The sequence below is a fragment of the Coffea eugenioides genome, chromosome 6 (assembly GCF_003713205.1).
Source record: "Coffea eugenioides isolate CCC68of chromosome 6, Ceug_1.0, whole genome shotgun sequence".
In the NCBI taxonomy this organism is placed as follows: Eukaryota; Viridiplantae; Streptophyta; class Magnoliopsida; order Gentianales; family Rubiaceae; genus Coffea; species Coffea eugenioides.
In genome coordinates this window covers 3,951,701-3,973,111 of record NC_040040.1, presented here as the reverse complement: position 1 = coordinate 3,973,111, position 21,411 = coordinate 3,951,701, and the positions used below count along the sequence as shown (strand labels likewise).

The 21,411-nt window shown below is 37.7% G+C and overlaps 4 protein-coding genes across 10 annotated transcripts; 1 reads left to right on the top strand and 3 right to left on the bottom strand.

Moving 5' to 3' along the window:
- Positions 1–6,354, bottom strand: LOC113775275 (lipid droplet-associated hydrolase). 5 transcript variants are annotated; one of them, XM_027320084.1, is made up of 14 exons: positions 6,270–6,354; positions 6,007–6,108; positions 5,770–5,843; positions 5,469–5,540; positions 5,307–5,335; positions 5,060–5,110; positions 4,902–4,952; positions 4,558–4,617; positions 4,381–4,463; positions 4,057–4,195; positions 2,720–2,770; positions 2,239–2,343; positions 1,413–1,551; positions 1–401 (listed from the first exon to the last, which is right to left on the bottom strand). In XM_027320084.1, exons 1-14 carry the CDS (start codon positions 6,347–6,349, stop codon positions 391–393), a joined length of 1,047 nt encoding a protein of 348 aa, XP_027175885.1. In that variant the 5' UTR covers positions 6,350–6,354; the 3' UTR covers positions 1–390. The 5 variants fall into 5 exon arrangements, with proteins under 5 accessions (XP_027175885.1, XP_027175883.1, XP_027175886.1 ...); XM_027320082.1 differs by having other exon boundaries at positions 6,007–6,111; positions 6,270–6,350; XM_027320085.1 differs by having other exon boundaries at positions 6,007–6,093; positions 6,270–6,307.
- Positions 6,355–9,490: 3,136 nt separating this feature from the next.
- On the top strand, positions 9,491–12,819 carry LOC113776432 (putative HVA22-like protein g). Its single transcript, XM_027321583.1, has 8 exons — positions 9,491–9,703; positions 9,888–9,999; positions 10,141–10,201; positions 10,374–10,472; positions 11,415–11,471; positions 11,575–11,638; positions 11,760–11,972; positions 12,434–12,819. Exons 3-8 carry the CDS (start codon positions 10,170–10,172, stop codon positions 12,809–12,811), a joined length of 843 nt encoding a protein of 280 aa, XP_027177384.1. The 5' UTR covers positions 9,491–9,703; positions 9,888–9,999; positions 10,141–10,169; the 3' UTR covers positions 12,812–12,819.
- Positions 12,820–12,953: 134 nt separating this feature from the next.
- Positions 12,954–13,876, bottom strand: LOC113776433. The gene has a single exon (XM_027321585.1). The coding sequence runs from the start codon at positions 13,686–13,688 to the stop codon at positions 13,146–13,148; it is 543 nt and encodes a 180-aa protein (XP_027177386.1). The 5' UTR covers positions 13,689–13,876; the 3' UTR covers positions 12,954–13,145.
- Positions 13,877–16,390: 2,514 nt separating this feature from the next.
- LOC113775591 (transcription factor E2FA) lies at positions 16,391–21,411 on the bottom strand. 3 transcript variants are annotated; one of them, XM_027320537.1, is made up of 14 exons: positions 20,980–21,411; positions 19,844–20,036; positions 19,577–19,630; positions 19,405–19,490; positions 19,243–19,331; positions 19,054–19,108; positions 18,808–18,860; positions 18,677–18,727; positions 18,484–18,580; positions 18,318–18,383; positions 18,175–18,251; positions 17,836–18,067; positions 17,223–17,289; positions 16,391–17,130 (listed from the first exon to the last, which is right to left on the bottom strand). In XM_027320537.1, the coding sequence occupies exons 1-14, from the start codon at positions 21,181–21,183 to the stop codon at positions 16,997–16,999; spliced, it is 1,458 nt and encodes a 485-aa protein (XP_027176338.1). In that variant the 5' UTR covers positions 21,184–21,411; the 3' UTR covers positions 16,391–16,996. The 3 variants fall into 3 exon arrangements, with proteins under 3 accessions (XP_027176338.1, XP_027176339.1, XP_027176340.1); XM_027320538.1 differs by having other exon boundaries at positions 17,842–18,067; XM_027320539.1 differs by having other exon boundaries at positions 18,532–18,580.

Here is a 21,411-nt window from a genome sequence, read left to right as displayed (position 1 = left end):
AGTTTCTTTCCATTTTCGTCCAATTTGGAAGGAAAAGTTTTGGCTACTGTTCATTCGTCTTTCTGAATCCTCCCATTTCTTTTCTTTTCTTTTCTTTCTTACTAAAAACTAACAAACAAAAGGAAAACTAAACTTTCTCTTCTTTCTCTTTCTTTTCTGTCCAAATCCTCAACTCCCAAATGAAGCCTAAAGCAGAAAAGAAAAGAAAAAAGGAGCCTCGTGAGGACGCTTCAGAGACAAGGTGAAAGCTTAGAATGGTAAAACCATCTACTTGATGATATTTCAGCCTTTGTTTAGAGCCGGCTACGTGCACACCTTTTGTTTTCATGCCATCCAGATGATCCAAAACCCTTTTTTTCATGTGCAACTGGAGGCAGAACTTTTACGCCTTCACCTGCTAACTGCAAAGTAAGAAGAAAATGGTAAATCACAGGCTGATGTGAAAATATGCAATGATCATATGGTGCAGAAACTCATTTACAGTCCACTGATGCAAAGATAAATCATTTCCTACAATGTTTGAGTGCTGTTCAGTACGTTCATGGCTTCAAGACAAGACCTTGATAAGAAACCACTAGCCATCAGGCGTGTTTCCCTAAATACTAATCGATAGTTTGGTACCCTCTTCCATCTACCATTCGCACCCCAATTGAAGTCAAGTCGTGCCCTTTACCAAAATAAATGCAGTATTTAATTCAACTTCAACACACATCAGGTCTACGGACAGAAAAGAAGGAAACAAAAGATCAATGCAAGAATTACGTTAAAAGTTATGCAACTCTTGAATTACGTTAAAGTAAGAGAAAGAAACAAAAATATTATGCTATCTCAGGTCTACATAATTCCTCCCGTACCTGTAGTATTCGCTAAATTGCTGGGTTTTTCAGTGATTCACCCAATCGCCTAACTTCAGCATCATCAGTCCTAGTTTGTTGACTAGATGAGTTTATATTTATCCTGCGTTTATTTTGCTTCTTTGAAACTGATGAGCCTTCAAACCATGTATTCAATTTTAATCATCATGCATCTAGGAGGAAAAGTCAGGATTTTTTCTTTTTGGGTAGTGTTCAGCTAGATGGTATATAGTAAAAGTTACAGATTTCTACAAAGCACTGATAGCGTTCTAATATAAATCAATCTCACAATCTAATCCTAATTCTTAGTTGTCAACGGTTCTCAAATTCCCCATATAACCAAAAACAATTGCTGGAAATTCCAAAAGCCTGTGCCAGGGTTTGAAGATCCCCGTATGGCTTCTTCAGAACCCAAGAAAACCCAATTCGGTATTCATCACAATTGATTTAGAAGGCAAACATCCATTCCACAATAATCCAAGGGAAGAAGAAAAGAAAACGATTCAGAAGCAATATATGGTCCTAAATTAGCAAAAGCTTGATCTCCATTTCACATACTAGACTTCAACATGTGATTCTTTATCAAGCTTGCAACATGCTGAGCAACCCATAATGAGCCAGCCTCTGTGCAAGAGAAAGTGTGAGAATGGCCCTGACGTTCAACCGCGAGAACAGCATCTGGGACTTGTTTGGATATCTGCGAGCAAAACTGTGATCAGCGGGTAGCACTATGATCCAGGGTCAAACAATAACCAAATCGTAAAAACTAGGTAGTAGGATAATAATATTACATTAATAGGATGTGTCACCATGATACAAGTAGAAGATATCACTGTAGACGAGGTCGTGACAAAGTGAGGTTTTAGTCCCATCATTTGAAACTTCTATTTCAATAAAATCCTTCCTAATCTAACTACTCCTTTCATCCGAATCAAGAGCTCCGCATATAAAGTGCAATACTATATGGAATATAATAGTCTTACAATAGAAAACAGTCTAAATTCGCTTGAGAGACAAAAATTGCTTTATGATTTGAATGGCAAGAGGACCAAAGGAAACTACTTCTAATGGGGATCCAACTGAACTCTCTCCCCAAGTTTGATGCAAATGCTACCAAATTATCCTGTAAAGCATGTCTCTCTATTGTTCTTATTCCAGAAACTGCCACCTCTATGTAATTGGTACACATTCTTGAACCTCTTCTCAGTCCTACTTCTAAACATGAATGCTCATGAATTTTTAATTCTCTAATGGTAACAATGCAACTATTCTTAGCTGGTTTTAGAGCTAGACAGGTCTATAAAGCTGCTTATCAGGTTAGTAATGATTAAAGTCACAGATTATTCCCAGAACATTACTATTCAAAAAGAAGTGAATGCCCTACCTCCTCGAAGAGATGCAAGGGACCCCAGTGATCATCAAAGCCAAACAGAAAGGCAATCTGACCTCTCTTTTCCCTTATGAAGTCCCAATCTGGAGTTTTGGAAAGCTGAAATAAAATGTCATCGTTTAGATAACAAATCCATATGATGATTGAGACAAAACTTATATTTTGCTTGCATAGTCCTTTTCAAGAGGACTAAGCCCGTTCAAGATAAGCACCTTAAGAGTAGTGACAAACCGAAGACTGAAAGTTAAGGAACTATACATAAACAAACATTTCTTTTGGAATTAAGATAAGTAGTCAAACATGAGAATTAGGCCTTAGAGTATAATAACTTCAACCATTGATTTCTAGCACACAAGATTTTTTCTTGGAAAAGCATAAACAAAACCCACCATGGACTAATGAACCGCCTTATGTTTTCTTCTTAAGGACCAAGACGTTAGATGTGAAACAAACAAGTGGATAAGCAGCAATTTACCTCTTTGAATTCTGTCATGGCCATAAAGAGCACATTTCTCATAGAATGGTACTGCAAATTAATGAAGTTACCATCAGAAAATCAATTACAGGAGTCACCCAAATACACACATATTGCTAAGAACAACAAAAATTCAAAGTCTATGCTGTTTATTTACATAGTCTAGACGAAACCCAATGATCTGAAGCTAGCAATGCAAGAAACTCAAAACTAACGAAGACCAGACAACATAGTACACCGTGAGAATGCAGCTAAGAAAACAAACAAAATTGTATTCAGCAGGGTTTACCATATTGTTCTACAATATTATCTTGCTCGATACTGCATGACTCCTAGTAAATAAATACATATTAAGATGCAATTGACAAATGAAACATCCGCATCCTAACTAGGCTCCCTCTAGATAGTGTCCTTTACCAGATTCCAGATACTAATGCCAAGATGGCAGTTATTTCATTGGCTCAACTCCTTTTAAAAGAGCTGTCATTCACTAGATCAGCTTGGCAATATTTCTTTTCAAGAAGTCTTAAGTTAGTTTTAGCTTATTTACCGAATAATTAACAAAAAGTTCTAGAATATGTAATTTGACAATAGAGTGATTATAATTACTCAGGGTTGGGTCAGTTATTAGAAGCTTTGCTCACAATCTTGAGCTAGATGCACAAGGACGCTTTACAACTTCCATTTACATGATACATGTGAAATGGCTAGATCGCTTAATTGTCTAACATCTCACCCAGTGCCCTGATACATAATTATTGAAAAATAGCTCCAGGTAGCAAATAAATGGTAATCATGACAACTACTATCCACTTATTTCTGTGATTCGGGTCTTCAAAAGCACCAACTTATCTGAGGCACTTGCATGCCAGGAAAACTCAAGTTTTTTAAAGCAAATAATTCAGACAGAGCAGAAGAATCAAACTCAAAACCATATAGCCTAAAGCCAAAGCCTTGGCCCTCTATTATACCATTTGAAGGTGTAAATTTATACCGATTCTAGGTCAACAGGAGGATTATGTAACTCATCCACACCCTTAACGGAAACTTAATGTAATAATTAACCAAGAAACAAAAATGAAAAATATTGCAATGAGAGCATAAAATAATGCTTGTTAAGAGCTATTGTTCCACAGGCACCATAATGTAATTAAAGCTTCATCCATCTTACCCAGCAAATGAATTAGCAAGGTACTTGGAGAAAAAGCAATAACATCTAAACTTGTTGTCCAAGAAAACTCAGTATTTGTTTAGCAGTTTTCAGTATGAAATTTTACCCCATAATATAAACCAAAATAAGGAACAGTAATCTGGTAGTCTGAAGAAAAGGACTTCACCTGAAGCACATGAGTACATAATGCATCAACTGCAGAAGAGGACCACAGCTTTCCTAGAGTTTTTGTAACAAGAAATTTGGAGGTCCAAATTGGTACCATACCCGCAATTGAACTAAGTACAGCACATATAAGTGGAGACCTATATTCACAACCTTGAAGCATCAATACCTGAGGAAGTAAACTAGATTTCTTCCAAGCATAAAGGTATAAAGAGTACAGGGAAACACGTTATCATGGGTAATGTTAATTGTAATCAGGCACAAGAAGCATGCTGAATACATAACACGAGATGTGAGAAATGAGTGTAAGAAAGAAAGAGCTTACGCTGAGATTTTTCTAATCAAAGACTGTGTTGAAGATTTTGTATTTACAGCCAGAAATGGATATAGAAAGACGCAATATCTTACCTGCAGAACACAGAAGTATGCAACAGACCATGATTACAATCATATAAGAAAAAACTAAAGGCATGGACAGTATATTTCTAGATCTGCACATCACCTTGTCTGGGGATCTTTTAAACATTTCCATAGATATGTAGGCACCAATTGAGTGGCCGACCTTCAGAGGGATGTCATGATTCAGAAACTAAACGATCTAATAAATCTCCAGAAAAACTAAAATAAACAGGTTTCCATGCACTTGGTACATATATACACGCCAAACAAGCAATAATCTGCACTATAAGTGAAATGCAACCTCAATAACCTGCACTAAAGTGAAATGCAACCTCAATGACAGAGGGAAGCAATAAGCAAAAAAATCAAGTGTTAACAAATTGCAGGTGGTTCCTTGCCAAAAAAAAGAGTTCATGAATAACACAGCAAGTATATCAATACCCCTACCAGTACTATAGGGACTTCAACGCCTTCAAGCTCTTGTTCCACAAAATTCAACTGTCAAAAGTGAAGAACGAATCAAGAGAAGAAGGCAAAACGTTCAGTATATATCGTTTACGACGTGAAAATTTGTCTACAAAAATCACAACGATCTCATAGGTCACCTTATGTTCAATTTGTTCTTGTAAGGAGAACAACCTTCCATGCTCCCAGTTCTGAAAACAATCAAACAAATATTACCAGTTTAACAACAGCCACAAAACTCGTCAGTCGTCAGAATCAGATATGGCTGAAAAGGAACACAAGTAGAATCAGATACTATATGAGAGAGAGGGTAAGGAAACAAGATTAAGAAAAGCATGCGGGCTACATTGCTCCAAACGTTGACGCTGGTCTCAACATATTACTTACCTTTTCTGTGTGAGATACATGCGCAATAGCTGCTTCAGCGTCGATCACATTAACAATGCATATAATCAAAAGATAAGTTACATTTTGCTAAATCCAAGACCGATGAAAAAGCAGCTACAAATTAGGTAATGCATTAAGAGAGCAAGTAGCAGCATATCTTACCAGTCACACTTGCACCTCCTCCCAGCAACTCGTACAGAGACTCCAAAAAATCAGTGTAAAACGAAACAACACCTGCCAATCCCGTCAGCCATCAATCATCTCTCAAGGCTGCATTACATACAGCCCAACTCCTCGAGAAGGTATTGGGTGCTCAAATCTCAAGGCGTACCACATGGCACATAAGTACCAATGACAGCACCGCCAAGGAACGGTGGTGGGTCATCCTTCTATTACTAGAAGAGGGGGAAAAATGAAAAAAAAAAAAAAAGGAAGGAAGGAAAGAAACTAACAGAATAATTACCTGGGTTTCCAGGAATGAACAGAACATGGAAGGCAGGATTTTGGGCATGAATCTCGAGCAAGTCGGTCTTATAACTAGCAAAAAAAATTTGAAAATTATGAATTACCATAATCCTTAAGTAGTAGCATAATCAAAAGAAATTGACATTTGGTAGGAATTGAGGAAGAGCTGCAATGACGCGGGAAGACAGAAAAGGAGGAAACAAAAGAAATAAAACTGCTAATATAATACACCCACCCTGCCACATTGCAGAGCCGGAAATTGGCACGGGTTTTTGTATCCATTAACTTGATGTTATCCCGACCCATCTGTGAATTTGTATACCTGGACAAGAATATCCTGCTGAAGAATGAATCAAGTGTCGTAGTGAGTTGAAATGAGGATCAGGAAGAATAACCGGTACTTGTAAACTTGAACCACTGAAACACCACCGTCCGAGTTTGTTTGTAGGCATTGAATTTTGCGGGTAAAAGTTCCAAAGTTTGATTTGAGTTGAGTACCTGGAGCGGACGCTAACAGTTGAAGGCAGAAATCGGGCAACAAGAGCTGGTAGGTGGAAGCCCCAAGCCATAGACGTCATATGGACCAAAGACCTTTGCCTTTGTTACGTCTCATCATTAAATTTCTTAGTTGGCAGTTGGGGATCAAAACACCTAAGATATGAGTCGCTGGATGGATCATGGTATTATTATTTGGGCCTTCGACTTGTTGTACTCTCAAACAAAAATCTTTTGTACTTAGAGCCCATTGTTAGCGGATTTTGGGGCTCAATTGCCGCTAATCCAAGTCCACGTTTTCCCCTTAAGCTAGAGTCCCACTCTACAGAATTTCCTTCGTTCGGCTAGAGCAATTAGTGTATATGGTATTTGCATGCCCATCACGCTTTTTCTTTTCTTTTCTTTTATGGTGATTTTGCATATCATAGATTTTCTTTCATTCCTTCTACCTTTTTCTTTTTCTGGTTCGTATTTTGCTGGAAAGGAGAAAAAGAAATATTTTGAAAAGGAGAAGAGTAAAAGACCTGGGGAGCTCCTAAACTATTATCGTTGTCTACTTTTGATCCCTTATACAAATTTTATTTTCAATTGATCTTTGAACAATTAAAACTACACACTTTAAGAACTTTCGATGACTTTAGGCATAAATTTGACTGGATTTAAAGGGCATTTTTATCCATTCATAATTGAACCTTCGCGACCAATATCAGAAACCCTCAAGAGAGGTAACCCTTTAATTTTTTAAGCAGACTATTAGATTTTTCTTCACAAATTTTTCCACAGGATTTTGTGAAGAAAAATCTAATAGCGTGCTTAAGAAATTGAAGGGTTACCTCTTTTGAGGGTTTCTGATACTGGTCCCAAAGGTTCAATTATGAATGGACAAAAATGCCCTTTAAATTCGGTCAAATTTATGTCTAAAGTCCTTAAAATGTGCGGTTTTACTTGTTCAAGAGCTGATCGGAAACAAAATTTAGATGAAGAGTCAAAAGTAGATATCGGCAATAGCTTAGAGGCTCTTCAAGTCTTTTACATATTCTATTTGCAATCTACATCGCACGCTGCAAATATATATATATCTTTAATTAAATCCATACGCTTCTACCCTCAATAATTTTTTTAATCTTTTGGACAGACACTTATACCGCAAATTAACTCTTTGTAAGATTTTCAAATATTATATATTGTAAAGTTGTTCAATAAGCACAAACTCTTGAATGAAGCTGCGAGAATTGCAAGGCAAGGAAGCACAGTGCTTCCACTGTTGAAGCATGGAAAAAGGAAAGCAGTAGTAAGTAATTCGCGTGTCTTCTAACCGTGACCATAATAATAATTAATTAAGATGATGTCAACGATGCTGACCTTATATTATTCTGCAACTTTTAGTACGTTCATACCATTATCCTTGACCAAAGTATAACTTTAATTACAGAATATAAGAATATATTTACCAACTAATCCCAAATTTTGGTTGGTTAATAGTTCAACTAACACAACTACTCTAACGATTGTTTGTGTTCAGGTATCCCGTTAGCAAAGAGGCAAAGACAAAACAGCAGGCGTTTCAGTTCAGGCATGTATATGGATAGCATCATCTAAAACATGGTGTCCTTGAATACTTGAGTGGTTTACTTTTGGAAGATTAAGTACATAATTGGCTGCTGATCGTCTATCCATTAATTATGTATGTGGAAGCTTTACAGGCAATATATGTACCACTCAAAAAGGGTTGAAATTAGCATCCAACGATGGCTGAATGAAGGATTGATGGGCTATCCACTTCCTCTGTCACAAACAAAGTAGTACTACGACTAAACGACTAAACTTTGGTCCGCAACTCCCTAGGAATTCTTCTTCCTCTTCTTCTTTTTATATATTTTAAATTGCATTATCATTTTTTTTTAATCGACACAAGAGTATCCTGACTTGCATCATACTAATTCCCTGCAGTTATGCAGAGCCTGTCCAAGATACACAGCACATTATCAGCGGGAGTCGATGATCTGATGACCTTGAATAAAGATTCAAAGGCAGTCACCCCATTGGGGGGCTTAAATTGCATTATCCATCTTGTTCTATTCAGAATGGTTGAGCGCTTGAGCTCCCTGCTGCGGCTGCACTCAAAGCTGCACCTTTAGTTTCATTTCGTATGCACCATTAAACTTTTGAGGGCAAAGGCAAAATCAAAAGCCCAGAAAAGCGATAGTGTATGAATTAATACTTACCCTGGATTTATCATTGATGATGATTACAAGCCCAAAAAGTTCTTCAAAACTGTATCTGTATGTTGCATGTTCCACATTGCAGTCACACATAACACAACTGAGGTTTAATTGGTAAATTACAACAGTGAATTCAATCGTAACTAAAAAAAAAAATCTTGCATGATCCACAAGCAATAGGGAAACATGAGGGTGTACGTTAAGGACCGCCGAGGCAAAACAATAAAATGGCAATTCGGCCTACTTTTTATCTCTTTGCAGAAAGAAAAGTCGCCTGTTCTTTTCATGATAACTACTATCCTTCTAGCACAAGTATTTGCTTCAATCTTTATTATCACTGAAAACAAGTAGTATTATTAAAATTTAGGCTATTTAATATTTTGTATAGAATCCGTAACCTGTCAAGATACTGCAAAATGAATAGGAGAAAGTGAGTTACAGTGGCTTAACCAAATGAGGCCTAAGACCTATATATATATAAGTCACATTATCCAACTCAAAAATTAGTAAAAAATGACTTGGGAGATGAAGTAGACAAATCGAACGTCTGAAGCTTAGAATACTCAATAAAGTCCAGAAGATCAACGACTTCACCTTTCCCCATCCATTTTGAGGTCTATTTTGACCTATTCTCCATCAATCTTAAGGTCTGAGTTGAATTATTCTCTTTTTTCACTACGACGTGTCGGCTCCTTCCACTTCTCATGAATTCCATTCCCCGGATTGAACCCTGGTTTGACGGTTATGATTGGACAAACAAGCCCCTTTACCACAAGTAACATAGGCTAATTGGGAAAATTCCGTTCGAAGAATCTCAAGAAATCCTACTTTTGATTATTAGTACTCGTTTCAGGAGCACTTTCACTGAAATTATTGCGTGTAAAATAACGAGAAGGCGTCCATGGCAAGAAATCCCCTAGGAGAAAGCTTCCTCGCTCAGTCACTAATCCCTCTTTCTTCTACGTTTCACCCGATCTTAAAAATCATCAACCGGCTCATATTTATACACTTTCGCACGTCCAATTTTTTTAATCCAATTACTTGTCTTTCAGGGTAGAGCTCAGCGCAATCATCATTTTGATCATTCGTATATCTGCATATAAAATAACTATTTATAACCGACTCCTTCCTTCTGCCTCCCTTCGATTCCTACGCTTCTGGGGTGTTTGTTTTCGATATTCAAACACCCAGAGAGTCTTCTTCCTCTGCACCAAGGTAACATAAACAATTCCATTTTGCCTCAAGAATCTCTTACTTTTATTATCATTTTCCCTTCATCTTTCCTCTTTTTCTCTTGCCTTTCCGGAATCGCTATCAATGGGATTGTGCTTTGCGATTTTTTTTTCCTGGGCAGCAATATTTCTGATCTTGCTTCTTTTTTGTTCCTCTGCAAGTGCAGTTGCTCATTCCGTCAACCATTTAATATTTCCTGGTGGCGGATCAGAAACTTGGTGGGTGCAATTGCTTGTTCCGTCGTACTTTCTAAATCAAGACTGCACAACTCATTGAAGGTTCAGTTTTCACATTTCTTCCTCTTATTCAACATGAATAATGCTGGTCTTTATGTTGGTTCTTGTTATCATTATGATTTCATGGTTACCGAATCATTTGACTGGTTGCGGTCAATCACATGGATTACGTGGGTGTTGCAGGAAAGCAGAGGGTTTTGGTTTCATTAAAGATGTTAGGAGAATTCATCACCAGAATTTTAGTGTATGCTGTCTTGATCCAATTCTTTTTATTGTTATGCCCACTGTTTCGTTGATTCTCTCTGTTTGTGCCTTTTGTTCTTTACTTTCTTTTTCATCTTTTACTTTTGGGAACTTGTTTGTAATGGTATCCCTGAATAGTTGACTTAAAAGAGAATGATTAACTTAAATGGCAGGTTGGTTCTAGGGTATGCTTACCCTGCCTTTGAATGTTTCAAAACTGTAGAGAAGAACAAAGTAGGGATTGAAGAACTCCGATTTTGGTGTCAATACTGGTAAGAGTCCATCCCAAAATTTTTACATCTGTTTGATTTTTAAACATCATGTCAATGTTTTTTTTTTTTTGTTATAGGTAAACCTTGTAAACTTTTATGGGCTAGCAGTAATTTGATTTTGCGTAGTTTTTCTTAGATTTAGGACACTCTATGAAGGTAGAGTAGTTCTAGGCTCTGGTCCAATCACATATCTTATTTGAGAAGTCAAGTTTCCTCCATAAAGTGGAGTTGAAAGGTGACCAATAAGTAGTAAGTATTAAATTGTTCTTAGGGCCTGCAAAGTAAAGACTAGGTGCTTATTATTTGGATTAGTTGCGGTTAATTTGTTTGAAAACGACCTTAGCATGTGGATAGAGTCTATTATTCTAAATAATTATTTAGAATAATTACTGTAACACTTTTTGTGATGTGATGTATGTGAGATAAAAAAGTGATTGAGAATATAAAAATATGGATTGAAAAATATTTTTACGATACAAGCGAACATTTTTTTGGAAAAATTTGCTATCCAAACATGGCCACATTATCCATGTTGGGTTGAGAAAGTGACCATCTTAGTGAACAAAATACAACTAAACAAGCTCGACTCTGCTTGACTAAACGCTGTCATTTGTTTTGCATGTTTTAATCTTGAGAATTAGTGTGCAATTGGACTTTAGAACTAAATCAAGACTACGCAACTGGAATTAAGCAAATATAGGTTAGATCTTGCCTTTAGTTCTTAGTTTTGCTGGGCAACCATTTGCCAAAAATTCTTAAAGGTCCGATCTGTTAATAGGAATTTTTTGGCATAAAAGCCATCATTGATTCATCCCATTCCCTTTCATCATCCAATCACTGTTTGTGTACTTAAAAATTGCATTGCTACTACAGTGTACCATAGTGTGATCTGTGGATGTAAAATGGAGTGACTCATGAGGTCTTCTGTCATGATGGTTGCAGGATACTGGTGGCGTTGGTCACAGTTTTGGAGAGAATTGGTGATATATTTGTATCATGGTATCTAATCCTTTCAATTTCTTTAAAAATGTTCTCAATCTAGGTAATTTGATTTTTGTGGCCGTCTTTATAGTCGTTTTAAAACCCCTTTTTTTGTTTACAGGTTGCCCATGTACGGGGAGATGAAGTTGGCTCTGTTCATCTACTTGTGGTATCCAAAAACGAAGGTAAACTGGACTACGAGGGAGTTAATTTAGGCTTTGTTTGGAACTACGTGAATATTTTTTTTAATCATTTTTTTGCTTCGTATATATCAAATCGCAGTAACACGGAGTTCTTTCTTCACAGGGATCTGGCTATGTCTATGATACCATATTGAAGCCTTACATGATTAAGCACGAGACGGACATTGACCGAAATCTACTGGAGTTCAGGGCCAGAGCCTGGGACCTGCTGGTTTATTATTGGGAAAATTGCACGCAGTTGGGGCAGACAACATTCTTCCAAGCTCTTGATTTCTTGGCTACTCATGTTGGAAAGCTTCGACTGAGCAGCCCAGCGGTAACAACATTACTAGCCTTTTCCTTAGGCTGAGCCCAAATTCTTGATGCACAACCTAAATTTGACATGCCTGCCTTGGTGGGGGTTGATTTCATCCTTTGATTTCCAGTTTAGTTTTTCCCCCCTACAATCTATTTAATTTGCATTTTATCTTTAACGCATGCCACAATTCACGAGTACTGGAATCATACCCTTCCTGCCTGGTCCCCTAATCACCATCATAACTAAGAGAACCCCAGTTGGCACGTTTTGAGAATACAAATCATTACCGCTGCTCAACTTGAAATGAACCCATCAATCTCCCACATTCTCAACCTTTGCTTTTATTTTTAGTTGGCCCACCCTCACCCTTCATCTCTGGTCTAGTAATAAAAATCAAATTTGGCGACTTGCGCTTTCTGATCCAATGAGCCTGCCCACCATTTCCGGCCAACTAAATTTAGCTGTGATTACATTTGCAGAAACCTCAAAATCAAGAAACTCCCACCACTCCACCGGCCGCCCCTCCAAGTCCCAGCTCGCCGCAATCAGCAGGTGGAATATTCCGGAGGCTCAAGCAGCCGTCCGACAAGAGGCGGCCGCCAGTCCCCCCGACATCCCAATTCAAAGCCCACCGCTCCGCCACCCAACCAACCGTATCAGAGTCAGTACATGTCAATCTCCACGACCAAACACACTTCGTCCGAAGCGAGGGCCAGTCCGAGATCGATATGGACATGGAGACGGAATCGGATAACGGGTCAAGCCCAAAACAGGCCTCAGAACAGAAGGAGCCTAATTTGGACCACCACTTACGTGTTGCCCGCCTCAAACTTAGACGCTCCAAAGGCTTCCATTAGTCCTTAAAAGAATGTACAAAAATAGTCCCCCAGGCAAGAAAAATTTAACGACTACAACACCCCAAAACAAAAAAAAGGGAGAGATTCTTGTAATTGAATAGTAGTATGTCTTTTTTTTTTAATAAATGATTATTTTATTTATTTTATGCTTTTTGCCATCAATGATCAAACCTTTGGTTATATTACAGACGGGCTTGATCAAACCTTTTCCATCAATGCATCTTTTTCCCCAATATGGTTATATTACATTCAAGGGGGGATAAAAAAAGCTTGAACATTTCCGTTCCATGAGATCACAACAAATAAAACCTCAGTCCAGATTTATGCCGGGTGGTCAGCTAAATCTCCGAACACGAACGGCCCGGAGCAGCCAATCGAAAGCCTGATTGAGCCTCCGAAAAATGTGGAGATCGAAGAAGTCTCGAAAAGCCGCGAGTTGGTTCTTGAGCAGTTGTAGATGGCTCCAGAGACGGTGGAGGAAGTTGCGCGCGGAGGAGTCCGGGCAAGTGGACATGGGCTGGAGATAGGCCCAAGCGGCCTGCTTGACCAGACGATTTTTTATGGAGATATCGGAGCCGGTCTGGGCAGGGGAGTTGGGCTTGGGAGAGTTAACAGGCGTCGAAGGTAGGAGGTCCCTGAGGGAAATATACGAGACGGGCTTGATGGAGATGAAGTCAAAATCAACCAATGAGGATGAAGTTGATGTCGAAGAAGACGAAGTCGGAGTAGCAGAGATGGAGTTTGAGGAAGATTGATGGTGGATGGTGGTGAGGTTGATGGGAAGCACTACTGTTGAGGACATGGAGTTGCTGCGGCGGCGGAGGAGGTGGTCTTGAGAGGTTGTTGGCAGTGGAGCTGGTGCCACGACGTCGTCCATAGCTTCCAAATCTGTTTTCTCTTCTATGGAGAATTAGTGGGGGAGAGCGAGAGAGAGATGTACGAGTCCAAGTTTGATTCGATTTCATGGATTGTTGTGGAAAGAGTGGCGGCGGGGTAGTGGGTATCCATGTATGCATCCATGATGGTACATCGTACAATCGACCCAATTATTGGCGTATGGCATATTAAAAAAAAATATATATATATATATATATATATATATTGGTGTGTACAACAGTCAATATTGTCGCCTTCTCTGACTGTGAGCTGGGATTTCGTTTTGCCAACCGACGCTCTTTTTATTTATTTTCTTTTTTTTTTGGGTGGTCAAACAATCAGTGGCCAATGGCGTAGTACTTCGTATTGCTTCTTTTGGCCTTTCTAATTTCTATGCTGTGCTTTCAATAAAGTGTTCAACGAAGGTGTATACTGTTAGGGAGATATATAATTTTGAATTGTTATTTTAAAAGATTTTTGTAAAAAAAATATTATAATAATTATATATATATATATATAAAATAAAAAGATGATTAAAAAATATATTTATAAAAAAAATAAAATTTTTCTATAAAAAATCATAATCTAATCAAGGCCTCATTTTCAATGTTGCCTTTTGTGCATGAGCCTTGATGCACAATATGAAAAACTCTTTCTTCATTTATTAGTGTTTCATTTATCACAGGTACTCTTTACTAAGGATGGCAACGGGGCGGGGCTGGGGCGAGGCCCGGCCCTATCCCCAGTCCCCCGCTCCGCTTCCCTAGCGGGTGTCTCCGTGGGGTTAATAAAAATTTGTTATATTATTTTATTATAGTTAAATTTTAGCAAATAATCAAGTACTAAAACATCAATATATTACCAAATTATTATTCATTATAATTTCACAATTGAAACTTATAAAAACAATCAAACAAAAGTTATTTGAATACAATCCAATATGATGAAATAAATACAACTAAAATAGTCAAGTTTTCACTTTTGACACAAATACAATCCCAAATTCATTATCGCGCTTGTGCTTTTTTTGAGAAAAAAATATTATTGTATTAAGTGTAATTAGGGATTTAGTATAAATGTATTAGTAAATTTAGTATAACTAATTAATAATTTGTATTAGTACACATATATAATTATTAGTATAATTGATAATATCAATTATATTACATATACTAATATACATTATATAATACATATAACTAATAATATCATTATCATAAGCTATAACTAATTAAATTATATATTATATATATAATTATATACATATATTTATTTTATATATTTATTTTTTTAAAGCGAGTGGCAGGGCGAGGGAGTGTCCGCCCCGTTTCTAAGTGGGGGGAAAAGAATTCCCCCCGCCCCCATTGTCATCCTTACTCTTTACTAACGCTACTACCACTACCAATATAGTGGAGTAATTTTTAAGGAATATTCCGGTTTTATATTTTTGTTGAGTTTTGGAACTTAAATGGCATTTTAAATTTGCTTAGGACCTAAAAATCAGTTTGTGTTTTGATATCGTTTTAAAAAGCTTACACCACCAGAATCTAGTAAATAACATTTTTTTGGGAAATTATATTAGCACCTTTTAAAAAATTTCAAATACTGCTTAAACTTCATCTAATGCAAAAGAAGAGGAGTGCTTAAGGATTTTTGAAAAGTGCTAATATCATTCTCATTTTTTAATCCTCCCACACCTCTTCACACTCTTTCTACTCTCAACTATCAAATATAGAATTCAAGCTCTGAACTAAATGTGAAGAAAACTTCTGACGGTGAAAAAGACTATAAAAGTCCTCCTTAGATTCTAGTAGATAACTTAAGAAATGGATTTTGGGGAAGCTTTAAAGTAGGCCAAATTCTACTAGATAGCTTAAGAAATGGATTTTGTGGATGGTTTAAAGTAGGTTTCTTTTTTCTAATGGAGAAACGATGAGATTTAAGAAGTGACAAGCGACAAGGAACCAGAATCCAAAATCTTTATGTTTTAAGAAAAAAAATAGGGACAATAAATTAAATTTTCGTTATTACACGAACAACTATGGATAAATGAGTTAATTCTTAGGTATGAAATTGTTTGTCTCTTATTTTAGGCTTGAGCTAGGTCCCTTGGCTAAATTACCGAACGACTCCGAGAATGAGTATTTCTGATGAAGTTGTATAGCATATGCTCAATCTCATATTGTCACTTAGTTTTTAACAAGCTAAAGAAATCTCTGGGTTTACCTGAATTTTTGTGATTCGAATTATGACAAGATATCATATTGCATTATATTCGGGGACAGTCAATACTTTTGTGCTTAAAAACTCATTTTCAGAATCAGAGAATGAGATCTAAATCATAATGGGAAAAATCAATTACTCCGAGTCAAATTACACGCAAAAATATTAAAATTCACATCACATTATAGAACATCTTTCATCACTTCAATAATTAGTTAAGGGGCCGTGAGAATAATTCTAATTTTCAATTATCAGATTGAAAATCCCTTCCCAGCTTCAATTTCAAGTCAGCTAAGCAACAAAGTCAATTAAAGAGTACTGAAACAAGGACATTTTATATTCTTAACCACGTCGCCCGTCCAATTAGGTGATGGTGACCAGCCTCTTGCTCTAACTTTTTGAAATTTAGTAGTAATAAAATATTTCATGTATCGATTAAATAAAAACTAAATACGTGACCATTTAGACTTGCAAGTAAAATTCTGTAATCGCAGGAATCTATAGAAGTCGCGATCAAATCTGACAGCAGTTAGTTCGGGAACATAACGTGATCCTCGTCACAAAAGGACGAAAGAAACGCTTCGAGGCCTATCTATATTCAGGGCAAAGTGCATTTTTCATGTTTTGTCAGGTGAAGCAGACATGCAGATCTTACCAGAGGGAGACAGACAGAATCAATGACAATGAACTTCTATCATGCTTCTCCCAATCCTCCTCTTGCCTTTCTCAGGGAGTTCCCTTTACAACTGCAAAATTCCACGAAAGAATCTGGTGAAGTTCTGTAAAACAAAATAAATAATCTTAGTTTTGAATGTGTGGTCTTGCACATGACTTTCGCTTATACTCTTTCACTTTGAACATCCAGATTTCTGAAGCGAACTTCAGACACTTCTATTGGCCTCCATGCCAGAGGGCTACGCGGATGGCTCAACTGTTCTGCATTAGCTTTACCTCATATTTTAAATTGTTATCCTCTTGTGAGTTCCTTGCTGCAGAGATTCATCATGCAAACCACCTGCATCTCTTTAAGCAACTACTTGATGAAGTCGACTTGAGTTTCAAAATCCAACTCAGTGCACAATTACATCACCTAGGTGTTGCATTTGCCGCGGGATATGTCATGTCAACAACACCAGATGGCGGTGTCTGTGGCCTCTCACTGATGTCACTCATTCCAAATTCATCGTGAAGCATATTTACCCCATTCCATTCAACACCAGCTGTAGTTGAAGTCAGAGAATTGAGCATTTAGACACGAAAACATGATACGTATTAGTATGCAATGCTACAGAATCATTCAAAGAAGTGATACCATCTGACTTCCACATGTCTGTGATGCTAACACCTGCATCTGATAGAAGCCAGTAATCTGCGTCGTTCTAAGAAAGCAAAAGCATCAGTTTTATTGTACACAGGCACAAAAAGCATAATTAGTAGGATAAGAGATAATTCAACGCACTAACTTCAAGGAAAAAAAAATCTATGTCAATCTGATTAATTCATTTTATTTATAGCAAAAGCAAACCAATGAAATCTATATTGGGATCAGATTACAACTAAAAAATTAGGAGCAGCTAGCAAAGATTAACCATCTAAAAAAATCAGGATGGAAGAGGAACAGGAACAGGAAAAGAAGAGAGGCCGCCCGCGGGCAACGGCGTTATTCAGAACTACTGAATCATGCTTGCAATCAGGTACAGTGCAAACTCTGATGTAATATGAGAAGTGCCAAGCCCTTAGGCCAGAAAGAAGTTGGCTATTTTAAAGAGAGGGAAAGAAGAGAATGCAAAGTTGAGTTCCTGGAATTACAAACAGTTGCTCACTTTAGTTATTTGAACCTATTAATAACAAACTTACTGAGGTACATAAACATTAGGTTTCCAATAAACCTAGTGTTTGAAACGATTAAGAGTTAACTGACTCACACCAACCTCTGAGGGAACAATTTTCATCATTCCTCCAGCATAGTCATGTGAAGCATCAAGATCAGCAGCCATTCTTGTATCCTGCTCTGCCAGTTCGCCTACCACCAGCCCAGTCTTTTCATAAACAGCTGTCTCTGCTGCTGGATTGTCATTTGAACCTGAACTGGAAGCAAGTGCATACCTCATTGATGGTTCACCACCATTTACATCCTCAAATTTTTCCTCGAATTGGCTGCAATGACAGATGTTGCAAAATTAAAAGGTTAACTGAAACCGAGAAAAAAATTCCATCTTGAATTATCAAACGATTAAGAATTTGCGATAGTTTAGAACAATTACCTGACAAGGTAGACATCAATGGGCCCCATTGTGCTTCTGAGGATTATTCTGTATCTCCTTTGTGGATAATCAACAGCCTGCATTCACACAATTTAGTTACTTGAAGTGTAAATATGTACATGAAGTTCTCTTCCAAGTTTTACCTCATCAGGATCTGGGACTTCTAGAGTGGTACCGTGTGGGGCTTTAATTGCTATAAGAGTTTCATTCTGCCATACAAAGAAATGCAGGATTACTTCCATGAATAAACTTAAACATACAAATATGCAGCATAATAGTAGGAACTTCTTTCCATATTATTTGTCTTACCAGCACATTGAAGGGGCATTGCCTCATAACCAAACAATAAAAAAGTACCTGAAAGCAAGGTAAAGTCTTGATATCCTCTTCGGTCACAAAAAGCCATCTATAGCAGTCAAAATGTTGGACACAGGTATTAGTTGGTATAGAAGTTTTACAAACTGCATTCGAGAATGTAATCAAGTGCAGGAGGACAAATTACTTTTCATTGATTTCATCTTCACTCAAATCCCTCAATCTTTCTCGCATCTCTCTGTAACAATCCTAAGTGTCAGCACGAAATTACAACCTTCAGGAGCACAGTTTGCTTAAAAAGATAACAAACTACACAACCTGATGCGATCATCTAATCTTCGTTCTTCCATGGAAAGATTCTCAACTTCTGCCTGCAGACAAGGATTATGAAATGCAATCTAATTAAAGATCAACATATGAGGAAATTTGTTTATGAAGATATCAAGGATAAAGACTGATACTCAATTTGCAAGAGGTCATTGAAGGCATATGAGGGGACATCATCTCTAAACTTGTTAAAATAATAATATGCAAAATCTGTCGAAGTTTAGTTGTTCATAGCACCTGTAAGATAGAAGCATCGTTTTCCACTTCATCTGGTCTTGATGCATCAAGGCCCCTATGTAGCCAATTTAGAAATTTCCATGTAAGTTGTGAAATCTTCATTTACTTGATAAACTTTAATTTGATGAAGGAGAGATGAACAAAAAATGCCAAAATGTCCCATGTCATAGTAAAGACGAGAAACCTTACTTCCAATGGATTCTGTTTTTCAATTTCTTTTCAATTAGACCAATTCCTTCAAGAACATTTGTAATGTCATATATCCGTCTTTTTTGCACCTGAAACATCATAAAACTGAGTTCGAATTAGACTACACACGTAAGACATATAATGAACACAGAGATTATTCACCTCCAACGTCTCTGCTGCCTTGTTCAGATCCAGAATTCCATCCTCTGCATGCTTTATCAAGTTGATGAATTTTTTTGTCAGAAGACCTGAAAGGCAAATCAGAAAATAACTTGTCTCATGCTAGTAGCTTTTCCAGTTTTTGTGAGTCACTTTGACGCAAAGAGAAACATACCCAAAGAGCTGTCGTAGCGGCAGCTGCCTGCTGGAGTGAGAGGAGCAGGAGAACCTGCATCAACACAAATTCAACGTGTCATATGCTTTCTTCAATGGCATAAGTTGGTACAGAACTATCCATCGTGCTTATTAACTGTTTTGAGTTGAATCAAACATTGCCACAAGGAAAGAACTTTGTCATAAACCATTCCAAAGCAATTGGTCATGATAATCAAGCTCTTTCCCGAGTCAGATCAAAAAGCAGTTCCTCAAAACCATATCATACCTGCATTGGACAAAGGAGTTGAAGGTCCAGACATATCCCCTTTTGTGACCTTTGATCTGCCGTATGCCTTTCCTCCCTTGGCAGATACAGGAGTGCAAATTGGGCTGCTGACTGTACGAGTATTCCCAGGACTAGCAGCCCAGTCTGTAGATGAAACTTCATGATTATCTGTTCTGGACTTCCGTTTTATTGGCTGAGGAGAGATTAGCAATTGCATAAGATGGACAAGGCAAGCTTCAATCAAGGTTTAAATAAAAATACAAAAGAATTAATGACGAAAGCTCAATGTGAAACCTTAACTAATGAAATACTTGTGATCAAGGTACCTAAAACCATTAAAGTGGTTAGTAACAGTATATCCTTACACAACGTCCAGTATTTATGGGAAGAGATGTTGCTAACAAAATTCACTCCGCAATTTCTCACATTTACGAATTGAGGATTGCGGATGCAAGCAATGTTATGGTCCTTTTCAAGTTTTTTGCAGCCAGACTTGTTTCTAATATCCAGTAACCATTGATTAGTTACATGTCAAATCCTATCCGGTAGCACATTGGTATCATTTCCCATCGCAAGGAAGCTCAAATGCGGCAATATCGTTGGATTAGTATTTCTTGCTAGAGGGGATGGGAGGAAAATGATTGCGATGAGCGGTTGTACAGCATTAAGACCAGAAAGGCTACTCGATGACAACAATTAGGAAGCTGCCTATTCTCTTATCCGATACAAAAAGGTTAGAAACTTCGAGCTGTACTTTAGGAAGTTCTTATCTAATCCGTTACAACTACAGCTCGATTCTTCTGATGGAATGAGGATTTTCCAGTCTTGAATTCTTCCACATCTCATTTCTAATCCACAACCTAGATCGTAAAACAGAAAGGGGCTGCTTGAATTACACAGGTCTTCACACTCAAACTCAAAATGCTCAACTTACAAATCGAATCGTACCGAGTGTTCTAGAGAAAAACACAGCAATTCATACGTGTTATTATAATCCTATATAAAAGCGGATCATTTTCTTTCTTTGGCTGTGAGGGGCGGCGGGGACAGAGCGAAAATGAGGCTTCAGGTTGGATAAAAACCCAAAAACGGTTTTATTAACCAAATCCACAACATAGGCTTAGAACGGAACTCACAGGAGATTTGACAACGATAGCTTCGGCGTCCTGAATCCGGACAGTTTCAGTGCCGGCGCCAGCTGGGGTGGAGAACCGGTGGTAATCCTCGGGAGGAACGAAAGGCGGCTTCATAGATGAGAAAGGTAAGTGTCGCTTGATCGGCTGCGGAATCTGGCGGCCCCCGGCAGCAGCCCCTCTTGACGGAGCTTGAGGCGTAGACATTACCGTTAAATTATTATAATTGCAATTTACTTAATGTTTTCGGTCCAATTAACTGACAGTAAGAACCCAAGCCGTTCCCCGGTGGGTGTTACTGATCGGAAGCGCGTCTGGGTAATTGGAGTGGGAAGGTGGCGGGTGGTTTTAGTGCGTGTAGTGTGTGAGAACGAGGAGGAAAGAGGTGTAGTGGGGGGAGGTGTGTATTATGTGATGTTTTTACTAGTAGTAGTA